At 47.4% G+C, this 14,316-nt stretch overlaps 1 protein-coding gene across 1 annotated transcript in view; it reads left to right on the top strand.

The window, feature by feature from the left end:
- Positions 1-12,439, top strand: part of KIAA1324 (KIAA1324 ortholog) — a 68,167-nt gene extending 55,728 nt beyond the window's left edge. The window contains exons 11-22 of the mRNA XM_029230250.1: positions 44-134; positions 1,981-2,086; positions 2,349-2,486; positions 3,489-3,752; positions 5,047-5,220; positions 7,754-7,934; positions 8,236-8,332; positions 8,804-8,905; positions 10,100-10,226; positions 10,304-10,482; positions 11,006-11,171; positions 12,143-12,439. Of these exons, the coding sequence (XP_029086083.1) occupies positions 44-134; positions 1,981-2,086; positions 2,349-2,486; positions 3,489-3,752; positions 5,047-5,220; positions 7,754-7,934; positions 8,236-8,332; positions 8,804-8,905; positions 10,100-10,226; positions 10,304-10,482; positions 11,006-11,171; positions 12,143-12,211 (1,694 nt within the window). The 3' untranslated portion in view covers positions 12,212-12,439. The remainder of the gene's footprint in view (positions 1-43; positions 135-1,980; positions 2,087-2,348; positions 2,487-3,488; positions 3,753-5,046; positions 5,221-7,753; positions 7,935-8,235; positions 8,333-8,803; positions 8,906-10,099; positions 10,227-10,303; positions 10,483-11,005; positions 11,172-12,142) is intronic.
- The last annotated feature ends 1,877 nt before the right edge of the window (positions 12,440-14,316 follow it).

The following is a 14,316-nucleotide window of genomic DNA, read 5'->3' as shown; positions in this document are numbered from 1 at the left end:
ACCCAAGACCACTGGGCATTAACTCTTCCCTCTCCTTTTCCAGGCTGGGAGGTGGCTGGTGATCATATTTATACAGCTGTTGGAGCCTCAGACAATGACTTCATGATTCTCACTCTGGTTGTGCCAGGATTTAGGTGAGGAGTACAAAGCTAAAGGGAAGCCCACACCACCCTTGGCCACATCCAGGTCCCACATAGCTAGGACTGTTGTAGAGGAGAGGGCTTCTGGCTTGTGGAAGTGTCAGTTCAGAACAGAGGAGATCATGGTTATGGTCTGATAAAGTTAACCTGAATGCTAACACTCATTCTTAGTTGCTGCCCATGCTGATTACCTACTGCTCTCTCATCCCGTCTAGCTTCTTCTATCATTTGGCCACATGCTACTTGAATTCCTCCTCCTCACAGCATCAGATAAGATTTTAAAAACCTGTAGAAAATAGGGCCAGGGGTGCCCATAGACAGTTCATCTTTATTTGGGGCAAGAAGCTTGGGAGGGATTGTTCTTATCATATTTATCCCCATATCCCAAGAAGACCTAGGATAATAAGCGATTTGTTTGCCATTAAAAAAAATACAGGCAGGGTGGTACGGTGCAAAGAACACGGGACTGGGAGATAGGGCACTTGAGCTTTGCCACTTACTGGCTAGGTGAACTTGGGAAAGCCATTGTGCCCCTATAGGCTTTAGGCTCCTTGTCTGTAAAACAAGAGGGATTGACAGTCTGTGATTTTGGACTAACTCAGATTGAGATGATTCTTCCAGCCCATCGGTTAGCACCACTGTGTAGGGAGGAGCCAGGAACTGGAGGTCCTCAGAATTCAAGCAAATGGCCAAAGCCAAAAGAAAAGCCATAAATGGATTTCCAAAGCCAAAGTGAACTCTTCTGCCTATATGTGCTTTAGAGGCCAGGGGGAACCACTGAATCGGCGTCCCAGTTGCAAATTTGGCTTCTCCATTCCCTCCTTCAAGCTCCCTCCTTTCCATCCCTGGCACAGTGCTCAGCCACAGCGGTTGCTCAAAAGGTTTCCCTTCCCTTAATTTACATTACTCAGAGCCGAACAGCTATATCCCATGTTTATGAGGTAAGCAAACTTTTTAGACTTTTGGGAGGTAACACTCCCCAAAGTACTTTTCAATTTGCAAATATGATTATAGCAGTAAAGCACTTCCTCACCCCACTTATCCCCCCCCCCCCGCCATCCTCATCCATCGGGCATGGCTATCTCTTTCTCCAAAGAAGGACCAGCCTGAGAACCTTGTTAAAGAAACAAGTTGAGGGCTTCCCTGGTGGCGCAGTGGTTGAGAGTCCGCCTGCCGATGCAGGGGATGCGGGTTCGTGCCCCGGTCTGGGAAGATCCCACATGCCGCGGAGCGGCTGGGCCCGTGAGCCATGGCCGCTGAGCTTGTGCGTCCAGAGCCTGTGCTCCACAGCGGGAGAGGCCACAACAGTGAGAGGCCCGCGTATGGCAAAAAAAAAAAAAAAAAAAAAAGAAAGAAACAAGTTGAAGTACCTGCTAATTCGATCCAGGCAAAACCCCACTATCCCTGGGAGAGAGCTGCTGAGCGAATGCAGACAATTGACATCTTATGAGTGATGATTCTCAAACTTTAACGTGCATATGAGTCACCTGGGCATCATGTTAATGCACAGATTCTGATTCAGTGGGTCTGGAGACCACACTCTGCTTGTGAGGCTATACAGCATTTTACAAAGCACTTCCACATCTGTTAGGCCTTCGGATCTTACCACAATGATGGGAGGTAAATAAGAAAGATTATAACCTCCGTTTTACAGATGAGGAAACTATAGTTTGTCTAGGTCAAGTTCACACAGCTAGGGTGGCAGAATTGGACTTAGTCTATGCTCTTTCCAACATACTCAGAACTTAATCCTGTCCCCCAGCAGACCCTTTGCTGCCATCTGGGCTCTTCAATAAGCACTGTCTGCCTCTGGAACCGACTTTTGATTTCTGCCCCACAGACCTCCACAGTCAGTGATGGCAGACACAGAGAATAAAGAGGTGGCCAGGATCACGTTTGTCTTTGAGACCATCTGTTCTGTGAACTGCGAGCTCTACTTCATGGTGGTACGTTTTCTTTGCCTGCTTTGGGGCTTCCAGGGACTATTGGGAGGGTTGGCCCCTCTGCCCTGTCGGGGTATTGACATAACTGACACCCTTGCTTACAGTGATTTCGCAGAGGAAGGGCCTGACTGTCTGTCAGGGACTGCACCGTTTAATATGGGTCTAACCCACTGTGATGGCCCCCAGGATGGCAGCGGTATGGGCATCCTCTCCCTACCAGCCACCCAGCCATCATGCCTTCTTCACTTATCTGTCTTGGGTTCAGGGTATGAATTCTAGGACCAACAGTCCCGTGGAGACGTGGAGAGGTTCCAAAGGCAAACAGTCCTATACCTACATCATCGAGGAGAACGCTACCATGAGCTTCACCTGGGCCTTCCAGAGAACCTCTTTTCATGAGACAGTAAGCTCCTCCCCTTACTCAGATGCTCAGCGCGCAGAAGAGACCTCTGAACCTGGAAGGATTCCTGCATTAGCTTAAGTATGAGGTTGGGCTTCAGAATCCAGGGATTAGAAGACTCCTAAGGAGTCAAGCAAAGAACGCCTATTCCAGCCCCTGAGGAGCATCTAGCCTTAGCCAAATGACTTCCAGGGGAAAATGACACTCTAAACTCTTAAAATTACCTGTCCCTCCTCAGCAGACCTGCCCTGAGTGGTTCCTGACCTGGTATACCCTGTTCAGTCCTGCTCTATTTTTTTTTTTTTTTTTTTTTTTTTTTGTGGTACGCGGGCCTCTCACCGCCGTGGCCTCTCCCGTTGCGGAGCACAGGCTCCGGACGCGCAGGCTCAGCGGCCATGGCTCAAGGGCCCAGCCGCTCCACGGCATGTGGGATCCTCCCGGACCGGGGCACGAACCCACGTCCCCTGCATCGGCAGGCAGACTCTCAACCACTGCGCCACCAGGGAAGCCCCTGCTCTTGTTTTTAATAATAATAACTCCGGTTTTGTTGTATTTTCTTAACTCAAAATAATGTAGGTTCATTGCGAGAAAACTTAAAAGATAGAAATAAGCAAAAAGAAGAAAATCCCCCATAATCCTACTACCCAGAGATAACCCAGTTAACATATGAAGTATCTCCTATACAGTCTTTATTTCTCCACAAATACTTTTTTTCTTTTATAAGGAAAAAAACTGCTTTTTTAAAACATATGAGTATCTACTGCATATTTCCCCACGGTACTTAATATTTTTATATGTCATTTAAGTTGTTCAGTCTTATTTTAAAATGACACAAAATGTACATAAAGAGTTACTGTTAAGTGAGTAAAAAGAATAGGATGTTTCTAAAGATTTTTCTCAAGTATCACATGATAAAAAATATTAAGTCATACTCTTACTATTTCCAGAGCACTCAATTGCTACTGCTCAGAACTTGGCCCACTCTCCTCTTGTCTCTGTTTCCAGGGAAGAAAGTACACCAATGATGTCGCCAAGATCTACTCCATCAATGTCACCAATGTCATGGATGGCGTGGCTTCCTACTGCCGTCCTTGTGCCCTGGAAGCCTCTGACATAGGCTCCTCCTGCACCTCTTGTCCTGCTGGCTACTATATTGATCGGGATTCAGGAACCTGCCGTTCCTGCCCCCCTAATACAATCCTGAAAGCCCACCAGCCTTATGGCGCCCAGGCCTGCATGACCTGCGGTCCAGGAACCAAGAGCAACAAGGTGCTAGCAGTTGGCCGTACATCCTAACCTTGGCCCTCTGAATGGGCCACCTCAGAGGGTGCCGGGTCCTGGGTGGGGTTCTTGAGGGGCTAATACCCAAGGACCGCCCCCCGCCCCTAGTATACTCCCAGGTTGGCATCCTAGAGGACACCCATCCAGGCTATGACCATAGATGGAGAGTTCTTAGCTGTAGTGGTTGGTTTTCAGGGTCTGGGCCTCAGTCATGAGCGAGTCTCATCTTCAGGGGATGGGTAAGGGAGATCTGTGACCATCTGGTCCAGAGGGTTATTTGACATCTGTGCAGAGACCTGAAGGGAAGGAGTAGTGGGACTTGTGGCTCAAATTCAGCCTACTTCAGTCCAGCCTGTTATCACGGGAATTTGCCTCCTCTTTGTGGGGAGGGTAACCCACCTTTGCTGGGACATATGGTTAATTGGCATATTGCTGTCTCCTTTCCCAGGGGTTTCTTCTAAAGTGGAGCAGCAGTGCTGTTTCCCCCATGCACTTCCTGAATCTAAGAAAATACTATGACCAAAAGCTCTTAGTTATTCATTAATGCTTTTAAGTGAACTTGAATTTTACTAATCACAACCACATGGACACACATTTGTAAGACATTGTTTACACAGTCTGCAGATGCTGCTCAGTTTAGCTGTGCAATAAGTGCATCAATTCTGCAGACCCCTGGCAACCTCTTTGGGGCACCCTGGGCTTTTGCCACAAAATTCCTCCCCCAGGGCTCCCTCTGCTGCCATGGGAGGGATTGACAGTTGTGTAAGGCCACTGCTGCCTGGGGACCTTAAAATGAGCAAGAAAGGGGTTTATGGCTCAGTTTCCTACAGAGAGCCTGGGAAAAAGTAATCTGGGGTTCAGTGAGTTTTAAATGGGGGAGGGGGACCAGGCTTGTAGCTTCTCTTCTGCCATCTTGGACACCCTTCTTCCAGTTAGCACCTTGTTGTCTTTTGCTTGAAAGTAAGAAGGGCTATCTCGTGTCTTGAGAGAGTTTTATAATCTAGGCATAGGAACGAGGCTACAGAATCTGACCCAACTACCTACTGAAAAATAAGAGGTTTGGGTTTGTACATCATATATGTGCTAATAATTGAATGGCAAGATGTACATAAACCACACTAGCCCCTGTTTTGCATCTTTTAATGCCCACTCCTAATCCATACTTCCTCTTCTCTCACCCTGCGTGGGCTGGACCAGGCTGGGGAGAGTGACTGCCACTCTCCGTGGGGCCTCCTCAAGGCCCTGCCTGCGCAGCCGGCCTGATGGACCCCTTTCCCCTCAGATCCACTCCCTGTGCTACAATGACTGTACCTTCTCAGTCAGCACTCCGACCAGGACTTTGGACTACAACTTCTTGGCTTTGGAAAACACCGTCTCTCTGGCTGGAGGGCCAAGCTTCACTTCCAAAGGGCTGAAATATTTCCACCACTTTACCTTCAGTCTCTGCGGAAACCAGGTAAGCTGTGCAGGTACTGACCATGTGAGAACAGAAAGGGGGCACCAGAAGATCAGAGGCCAGAGGACACGGGAGGTTCAGATCGCAGAGGACTGGGGAGATTCAAAGGTATTTTAATGATTATTATTCTCCCTGAGGACTTTCTCCTCTAAAATCAAATCATCTGGATTATAAACATTTAGGAAAACGAGCGTGTTTAAAATAAGGTGTAGGGAATTCCCTGGCGGTCCAGTGGTTAGGACTCTGTGCTTCCACTGCCAGGGCCCGGGTTCCATCCCTGGTTGGGGAACTGAAATCCCACAAGCCGTGTGGTGCAGCCGAAAAAATTTTTTTAAATAAAATAAGGTGTACATTTACTCCTCCCTGACCTTTATTCTCTCAAAATGATTATATAAAAACTATGCACATACATCAACTATACTTCAATTAAAAAAAAACTATGCAGGAGAAAGATTATTTTTCCTTAAGAAAGCAGTCTTCAGTAATCATGACACTTGCCTTTCATTTTCTAGAGGCTGAATAAAATAAATGACTCTTTATTTCATCTACATGTATCTTTGCTGACAGTACATGTTACCATCAGCATTTCAGGCTGCTGCAAATATTTTGGATGCAAAATTCAAAGGCAGAAATGTAAAGGATAATCACACCACCACTGCACTTGACTAAATTACAAACAGGCCAGGATTAGCGGTTGGAAAGTTAATTTCAAATGTTGCAAAATAAAAAGCGTCTTGAGCATTTAGTCTGTGACTGTGTGTGGAAGTTAGGTCTTTATACCACACAGCTTCTACCCAACTTCTGCAGCATGCAAAAAAGTTGATTTTTGTTTGTAGAGAGAACATGCCAAGAAATAAACTAATCTGTGAAAGATTAGAGACAGATGTCTCTATCTTGTTTTTAAGAAGTCTTTGAAGAAGTTAAAGCCTCAGAAGTGACAGTGATAACTCAGGAATTGAGACTGATTAAAGCAAGCCCCATGCAGCAAAAGTTTCAGTCATTGAGTTGGGAGAGAGAAGATGGGAATTTGCGGAGTCTGTGAGTTTTCTTTTCTTTGCTCCCTTATTCTTATATAAGCTAAAGGTTCCTTTCTGTTCTCATGTTCTTTACCTATTTCTTACAATCTTGAAAATAAACTGAGATACCAGATTTAGCAACTTAGCTCTATTTGTAATAAAATTTATCATATTGAAAACCCTACATTCTAAATGCTTGGTCCACTTAAATTTAAAATATTGAACAAATGATCTTATATTAGTAAACATGTTATATATTCATATTTCATAAATTTGAAGAATTATTTATTTATTGGCTGTGTTGGGTCTTCATTTCTGTGCAAGGGCTTTCTCTAGTTGCCGCGAGCAGGGGCCGCTCTTCATTGCAGTGCGCGGGCCTCTCACTGTCGCGGCCTCTCTTGTTGCAGAGCACAGGCTCCAGGCGCGCAGGCTCAGTAGCTGTGGCTCACGGGCCCAGTTGCTCTGCGGCATGTGGGATCTTCCCAGACCAGGGTTTGAACCCGTGTCCCCTGCATTGGCAGGCAGATTCTCAACTACTGCGCCACCAGGGAAGCCCAAATTTGAAGAATTTTTAAAGGAACAGGATCTCAATATCTCTTCTATTACAAAATCTCGAGGAAGGAGTTTCAATTCCCTCCATCTTCCAGAGTTCTATACTATACAGTATGGGTTGTTAAAGACTGGAGGAGAAGCAATCTTTCTTCTGTTGATAAATATTTTATTTATTTATTTTTTTGCGGTACGCGGGCCTCTCACTGCTGTGGCCTCTCCCGTTGCGGAGCACAGGCTCCGGACGCGCAGGCTCAGCGGCCATGGCTCACGGGCCCAGCCGCTCCGCGGCATGTGGGATCTTCCCGGACCAGGGTACGAACCCGCGTCCCCTGCATCGGCAGGCGGACTCTCAACCACCGCGCCACCAAGGAAGCCTGATAAATATTTTTAAATGGAATAGGGTCCAGTAGATCCTAAGATGTCCTACCTCAAGGCAGGGAGAGAGCTGGTTATGGGGTCTGTTTTAACCCCCAGGACACTCTGGAAGGTGCTTCCAAAGTAAGTATGGTAGAATCACAGCTCCAAGGAAGACACAGAAAGGGAATGGGAAGCAGGCCAGAGGTCCAGATAAATTTCATGGGATTAGTTACACATTTCAGTATCTGCCTAGAAAACTGACTAGGATAAGGAAGGCCCTTAACTGGTGGGCTGGTAGATTAGATCTCCAAATCAGTTGCTATCTTCACAGCACTGCTTATATAGGGCTCCCAGGTGACTCCAAGGAAACAAAAGACTGGGGATCCCTGAACCAGAGTTCTGGAAACTAGGACACCTAGGCCTTATTCTTAACTTTTTTATCTTTTAAAATCTGTCTTGTAATTAGAACTGGGATGAATCGTTCCACTGCAACACACTCTTAGAAAGTTGAAATTTTAGACACGGAAAAACTGTTCCCTGTTCCCTTCTGGGAGTTCTTCTGTGATCACTCATTCCTTCCTACTTCCTCCCCACATCCCCCTGCCCAGGGTAAGAAAATGTCCGTGTGCACCGACAATGTCACTGACCTCCGGATTCCTGAGGGTGAGTCAGGTTTCTCCAAATCCATCACAGCCTACGTGTGCCAGGCGGTCATCATTCCCCCGGAGGTGACAGGCTACAAGGCCGGAGTGTCCTCGCAGCCTGTTAGCCTCGCAGATCGGCTTATCGGTGAGTAACACAGTTGCTCTCGCCTCTCTGAGCATGTCTGTAAGTGAGAGTGAGCCTACCATGCTCTGAGGTAAAAGGCCCCAGTTGAGGGGCCCAACCTCCTGACCTCTGTTTCCTATTCCATCCTGGGGTACGAAATGCCCCTGCGGCCACTGACAAACCTTTGTTTCACCCTTTCACGAGCCACTCAAGGATGTGATGAGATGAAGGAAGGTGGGATGTGGACAGGTATTGAAAGAACAGAAGTGGTTGCCAGCTAAATGCTACTAGTGAGGACTAATTAGGAGCTCTAATTTGGCAGGGGTGACAACAGATATGACTCTGGACGGAATCACCTCCCCAGCTGAACTTTTCCACCCGGAGCCCTTGGGAATACCGGACGTGATCTTCTTTTATAGGTGAAAATGAGAGGCCAGGCTAATGCAAGTGAAACCCAGGGCTCCTCCGCAATCTCTGTGGCGTCCCTCCCTCTCTAGCCACCTACTACTTATCAAGCCAGACCACTTCCAAGGTCTAGCAGACCTGCCCAGCAATGAGCACTAAAGGCTGGGATTTCCCCATCCTAGCTTCTTGGGTATTCCTGGGGCAGGTCTGCCTCTGGTGGCAGGGAGGAATACTGGATGACCTGTGGCGGACTACCCTTCCTGCCTAAGGGAGGCTCCAGTGTTGTGCATCTGCTAGCCTTTCCTAGACCAGTGCATTTCCCCTTGACCAGATCTCCCTGACCCCAACACTCTCCTGTGTGTCAGGCCACAGCCCAAGTCCAGACTTCCCCAGTGAGGGAACCGTTCCATGTTGACTTTACTTAGTGGCTCTCCAATGACACAGATGAGTGACTCGTTCCCCCATGGGGGCTGCTTTCTCTGCAGGTCCAATGATGTGACCCAGTCCTGCAGTTCTGGGAGATCAACCACCATCCGCGTCAGATGCAGTCTGCTGAAACCTGCTCCTGGAAGTCTGTCGCTGCCAAGGTAAAGGGATGTAACAAAGTCTCCCTCCCTTGGCCTCATAATGTCCCAAGAACCAAACAAAGAGTACTGCAAAAGAGCAAAAGAGAAAACCATGTGAGATCCATTCATGGGTTCTTGGGGACACAGTCATGGCTCCAAACCCTCAGTCTTTAGATGTCAAGAATGGAGCAGAAGGAAGAGTCAAAGCTACCCTCACACTCACAGACCATTATAGGGGCAGCTGCCTAGCAAAGTGACGAACTGCTGGGGCTGAGAGCCAGATTCGATTCCCCTCCTCCACTTACCAGCTCTGTTATGGATACAGTTCTTATCTTCTCTAGGCCTCTTCTTCCTTATTTGTAAAATGGGGATAGTAATAAATTCCCTCAGGGGGCTGTTATGAGAATTAAATGAGATAATGAGACTTGAGGACTTCCCCAGATGTCTTTCTCAGATGTGGTTACTTCCTATTATCATTAGGATTAGTAAAGGTTTAGGGAATCCTAGGAATCTCTCTACAGCTGGAAGACCCTATTCTGAGTTTAATAGCTGAGTGCACTAAATTGAGGACTCCTGAACTAATTTGATTACAGTACCCTTCCCCCGCCAACCTTCCTTTTTTTCACATAACACTAACATCTTGAGGGGTACCAGTCTTGAGGAAGATGGTTTGGGAAATGCTGCTCCTAGACAACAACTGATCAGGGAGATGGGGAGCCCAGCAGCACATTTTGACCCAGCAGTGGTGTCAAAGTGTAAGATCACTATTCTTGTTGCAAACGTTACAGTAAAGTACACTGCAGATAGCAGTGACCTGAAGTTCATTCCTGAACCCTGCCCCCACCTCCACCCTCTGCAGGAAGCTGCATGTGACTTTTGCAAAATGTCACATGTCCATGGGTTGGACAGGAGCTTCTGAGGGGTTAGTTGGGCAGCTATGCTAGAGCTCAGACAGCTTACATTAGTTCTCATCGGATGTCAGCAGAAACAAACGGGCAGAGGGTGGGAGCCCTGGTGAAGGCCAGAAAGGCCTCTTATCATCAGGGAAATCGGAGAGCGATACCTGGGTTAAGGACTAGTTGGAAGGATCCTGAAGGAGCTAACAGTTTGGCAAGGAGAGGACAGATCAGGCAAGTTATGAGATGCCAGGACTCCAGCCAGATCTTCCCAGCAGTCCTGCGAGTGTGCGCTCATGTCTCCTTTCTGCTCTGCTAGCACATGCTCCGATGGGACCTGTGATGGCTGTAACTTCCACTTCCTGTGGGAGAGCGTGGCCGCTTGCCCACTCTGCTCAGCTGCTGACTACCACGCTATCGTCAGCAGCTGCGTGGCCGGGATCCAGGTAGGTGTCTCTGCTTGGGGACTTCCCAGGAGACAAGGGAATGTGATATCTGAGTTCCTTGTTTTTCTCCCCGATAGAAGACTACTTATGTGTGGCGAGAACCAAAGCTGTGCTCGCGTGGCATCTCCCTGCCTGAGCAGAGAGTCACCATCTGCAAAACGATAGACTTCTGGCTGAAAGTGGGCATCTCTGCAGGCACCTGCACTGCTATCCTGCTCACCGTCTTGACCTGTTACTTTTGGAAAAAGAATCAAAAGTATATGATGGGGTATTGCAGTTTGGGGATGGCCAGGATTGGATCATTGAGCTGGGAAGAGCATACCTGAGAGTATAAGTTCATGGGGCTATTCTTTGGCATTGGCCACAGTCCCTGTGACTCTGGCCAGAGATGTGTTGAGCCACTTATCCAGTGTACGCCTTGGTTATCCTGACTCCTAAACAGGGATGGTATCACATGGCAGTCTGTGAAGGGCTGTTAGATTCTCAAAAGAAAAGCAAAGAGAATTCTTAATTTGTTATTATTAATGATAAAAATAATGACTTTACAATTCCATTATTTCTTTTAAGCTTTGAGATCACAGAAACACCTATACTTGAGGAAAAAGATCCCTGACTTGGGAGTCGGATTCCTTAGTTATATGCCCAGCCCAACACCATTTTGCTATGCTTCAGTTCCATTACCCATGGTATGGGAATATCTCTTTACAGCCCAGCCTTTCTCCCTTTCCCTTTTATTCCACGTTTTGGTGGCTTGTCTTTCCCATCCCCTTGTTTCATAGGCTAGAGTACAAATACTCCAAGCTGGTGATGAATGCTACCCTCAAGGACTGTGACCTGCCAGCAGCCGACAGCTGTGCCATCATGGAAGGCGAGGATGTGGAGGATGACCTCATCTTCACCAGCAAGAAGTCACTCTTTGGGAAGATCAGATCATTCACCTCCAAGGTAGGGAGCCTGGCCAGTGCACTGAGGTCAGCCTGGAGGGCTGGAGAAGATACCAGTCCTAGGATACTGAATGACCCCACACTGTTCAGGGACCACTACTCTGCTCCCCATCCTCCATACTATTCTATCCCCCCACCCTGTGAATCCTGGCTTCTGCCTTCTGTATTTCAACACCAATACTCTTTCCCCTGGGGCCCAAGGCTGCTATTGACTAGGCTCCTTCTCTCCCGACATGCACTCCAGTGGATGGACTGTTTGGGCCTTTTAACTTCCAGAAGTATTGAACCACCCATGTTGTAAGATTCATGACCCCCTCCCCCCTGCCCTTTTTTTTTCTTTTTTTTTTTTTTTTTTTGGAGGGAGGGGAAGAGGTGATCTCTAGGATCAACTTCCGATAGAAGTGCGGCTCTCCTTTGGCCATTGGAGGGTGCTGTCCCACGGATGTCTGGGCCTGGGCCTGGGGCAAGCAGAGAACATTCAGGCAACTCTTCCAGGGCCGCTGCCCTCTGCAGCCCCACTCTGCCAGTGCCCACAGCTCACTGCTGCCCTGAACCAGTTCATCCAAATGGGGTGGGGAGGGATGGCGAGGAAAGGAAGGTGGGGAGGTGTTTACTTGGCTGAATCTCATTCCCTTTGTGCTGATCTTCCAGGGTGACTCCCTTGGCCTCCTTAGACCTTGAATTTTTTTTTTTTAACTAATGGGAGAACAATTTATCCTGGGACACTTGAGTCTTTCTGGAACTTCTAGAATTCAACACAGATGCAGAGCAAGGGGTTTTAAAGATATTTCTTACCCTCTGACTGGCTGAAGGGAGCAAGAATAGAGGATATCTTAGGTCCATGTTTCCACAAAGCCACTGAAAGCAGGAATTTCATGAGGGCTCCTTCTGTCACCTATTTTCCATTTCCCTCCTTTGTTCCCCAAACTTGCCACGTGCAGCAGCCAGCTCCCGTCACCATCTCTCTTTCAGAGGACTCCTGATGGATTTGACTCGGTGCCACTGAAGACATCCTCAGGAAGCCCAGACATGGACCTGTGAGGGGCGCTGCCCTGCCTCACCTGCCTCCTCACCTGGGCACATCACCTTGCAAGCCTGTGGCAATGTGGGTGCCAGTTTCCTGCAACACCCACTGCTGGAAATCTCTTCGTTGTGGCCTTATCAGAAGAAGTTTGAATTTCAGATCTTTGTTTTTTTATAGAGTACCCAAACCCTCCTTTCTGCTTGCCTCAAACTTGCCAAATATACCCACACTTTGTTTATATATTACTCCCTCGCTTGCATCTTGTTTCCCAAAATGGACCAGCCATTGGAGCCATAGCTTCATCTGCTCATATTTCTTATAGCTCTGGAACAAAAGTATTTCTCTCTTTTTAAGTATAGAAACTCCCTCCCCTGTCCTCTTACTTAAGGGCACAAGCAGCTGGGAGTCTCCCAGATCATATGCCCTCAGCTCACGATCTCTTTAGGAGAGAGGCTGGGTGAGGAGGGTACTGGCATCCCCTGATGAACCATCTTCACGGATGCCTGGATTCATCTCTCCTGGATAACCAACTCAAACTGGTATAGTGGGTAGGCTGAGGGCCAGATGAGTAAGCCCTGGGTAAGAAAGGGCTTGATAAGCACAAAGAGGCAATAAAGGAAGGTTTTATTTTGTTTTTTAAACTGGGTACTTCATTCCCTTTCCTTGAGTAAGCTATAACTATTCTCACTGGAGCCAAAGGAAAATGTTCATTGAGAAAATGGGGAAAGCCCTGATGGATCTATTCTCCCTGCAACCCACTGCGTTTTGTTTTGTTTTGTTGTTTTTTTTTTTTACCTCCCACCATCTCCCCATGACACTAAAGGGAACCAGGTAAGCCCCAATCCCGGATGTTCTAGCTTTATTCTCTATTTGCTTCTACCCAGAAATGACAAACATTGCCAGTGAGGAAAATTCCTCATCCTTGAGTGCCCCATTCCTAGAGGCTTGGGCCATATTAGGGAACAGGTGTGTCGTATTTTGAAAGAACACAAGGAAGTCAAGATTTTAATGGGGCCCTACTAGAGAGTCAGCCTACAATGGGATGGACCTGAGGTGGCCATGATGTCTGCTTCTAAACTTAATTCATCTGCTCAGCCACAGAATAAATAACCTCAAGCCTGGCCAAGAAAGGCATGGACTTGTAGCCCATGCCCCAGCAGTGAGTAGATCCAGATCAGTCTTCAAGGAGGAAACACTAGGGGAGTTGGACAAGGTGTTCACCAAACTGGGAACCCTTGCACTTTCATGCCCCTGTCCTTCCCTTCCTCCTGTTCTCATTTCCTTTGTGTGCTAAAAAACTAAAAAGACTTCCGGCCCCACCTTCTCGCAGCATTTGTTTTGAAAGGTGAGTAAAGTGAATGTCCTCTGTGCCCCTTTTCTCCACTTTCACAACAAGTATAACTGATGAACTTTAAGTAACTAGAAATGGTAAAACCAGAGCAAGAGTTTAAATTCTCTTTTTCTTTCTACGAATGGCTATTCTCCTTCCCTCACTGTCAGGCTAGAATGACCATCCTTGTTCAAGGGCCCTGTTTCCCATGGTTTGTGCCTGTCTCCTTTCTCAAGTGACCATTGGTGACCAGATGGTAGGTAAAGAATGGAGACGGCACTTGTAAGTGGTTTGTCTGCCACATGATGGTTTGCTGATGTGATTGGCCACTGCTGCCTTGGCAATGGTCTTATAAAAGGGTCAGTGAGAATTGGAACCCTGCTGTAACTTCTGGCCAACAACCGTATCACTGAAGACAGGCAGTCCCTTTGGTTCAATAAATCTAGAAGCTTTTCTTTGGTATCTAAATTCTCCCTCCTCCTGTGGGACTCAGGCTCTCAGAACCTGTGGCCATGCTGGAATTTCTCCCAGTGGATGCAGATAGCCAGCTTCCAAGCTCCAGCCTGAAGTTTTCTGTAGCCTCAGCAATACCCCGAGCAACTGCCTTTCCACCAAATAAATTTCTTTTGTGACAAAGGCCATGGAAGATTCTTAGACTATTCTAGAATCACTCAGAAAAAGTACATACCCCACTGACTTCTTTATTCTGACATCATGAATCTGAGTGCCCCTAGAGCAAACTCAAACTCTATTGACTTAGTCATAATATTTTAAGGATCTCCTTTCTACACC

Source organism: Monodon monoceros, unplaced genomic scaffold (assembly GCF_005190385.1).
Source record: "Monodon monoceros isolate NGI ecotype Baffin Bay Population unplaced genomic scaffold, NGI_Narwhal_1 Super_Scaffold_18, whole genome shotgun sequence".
NCBI lineage: Eukaryota > Metazoa > Chordata > Mammalia > Artiodactyla > Monodontidae > Monodon > Monodon monoceros.
Note: the sequence above shows the minus strand (reverse complement) of the source record. Positions and strands in the feature narration are given on the sequence as shown.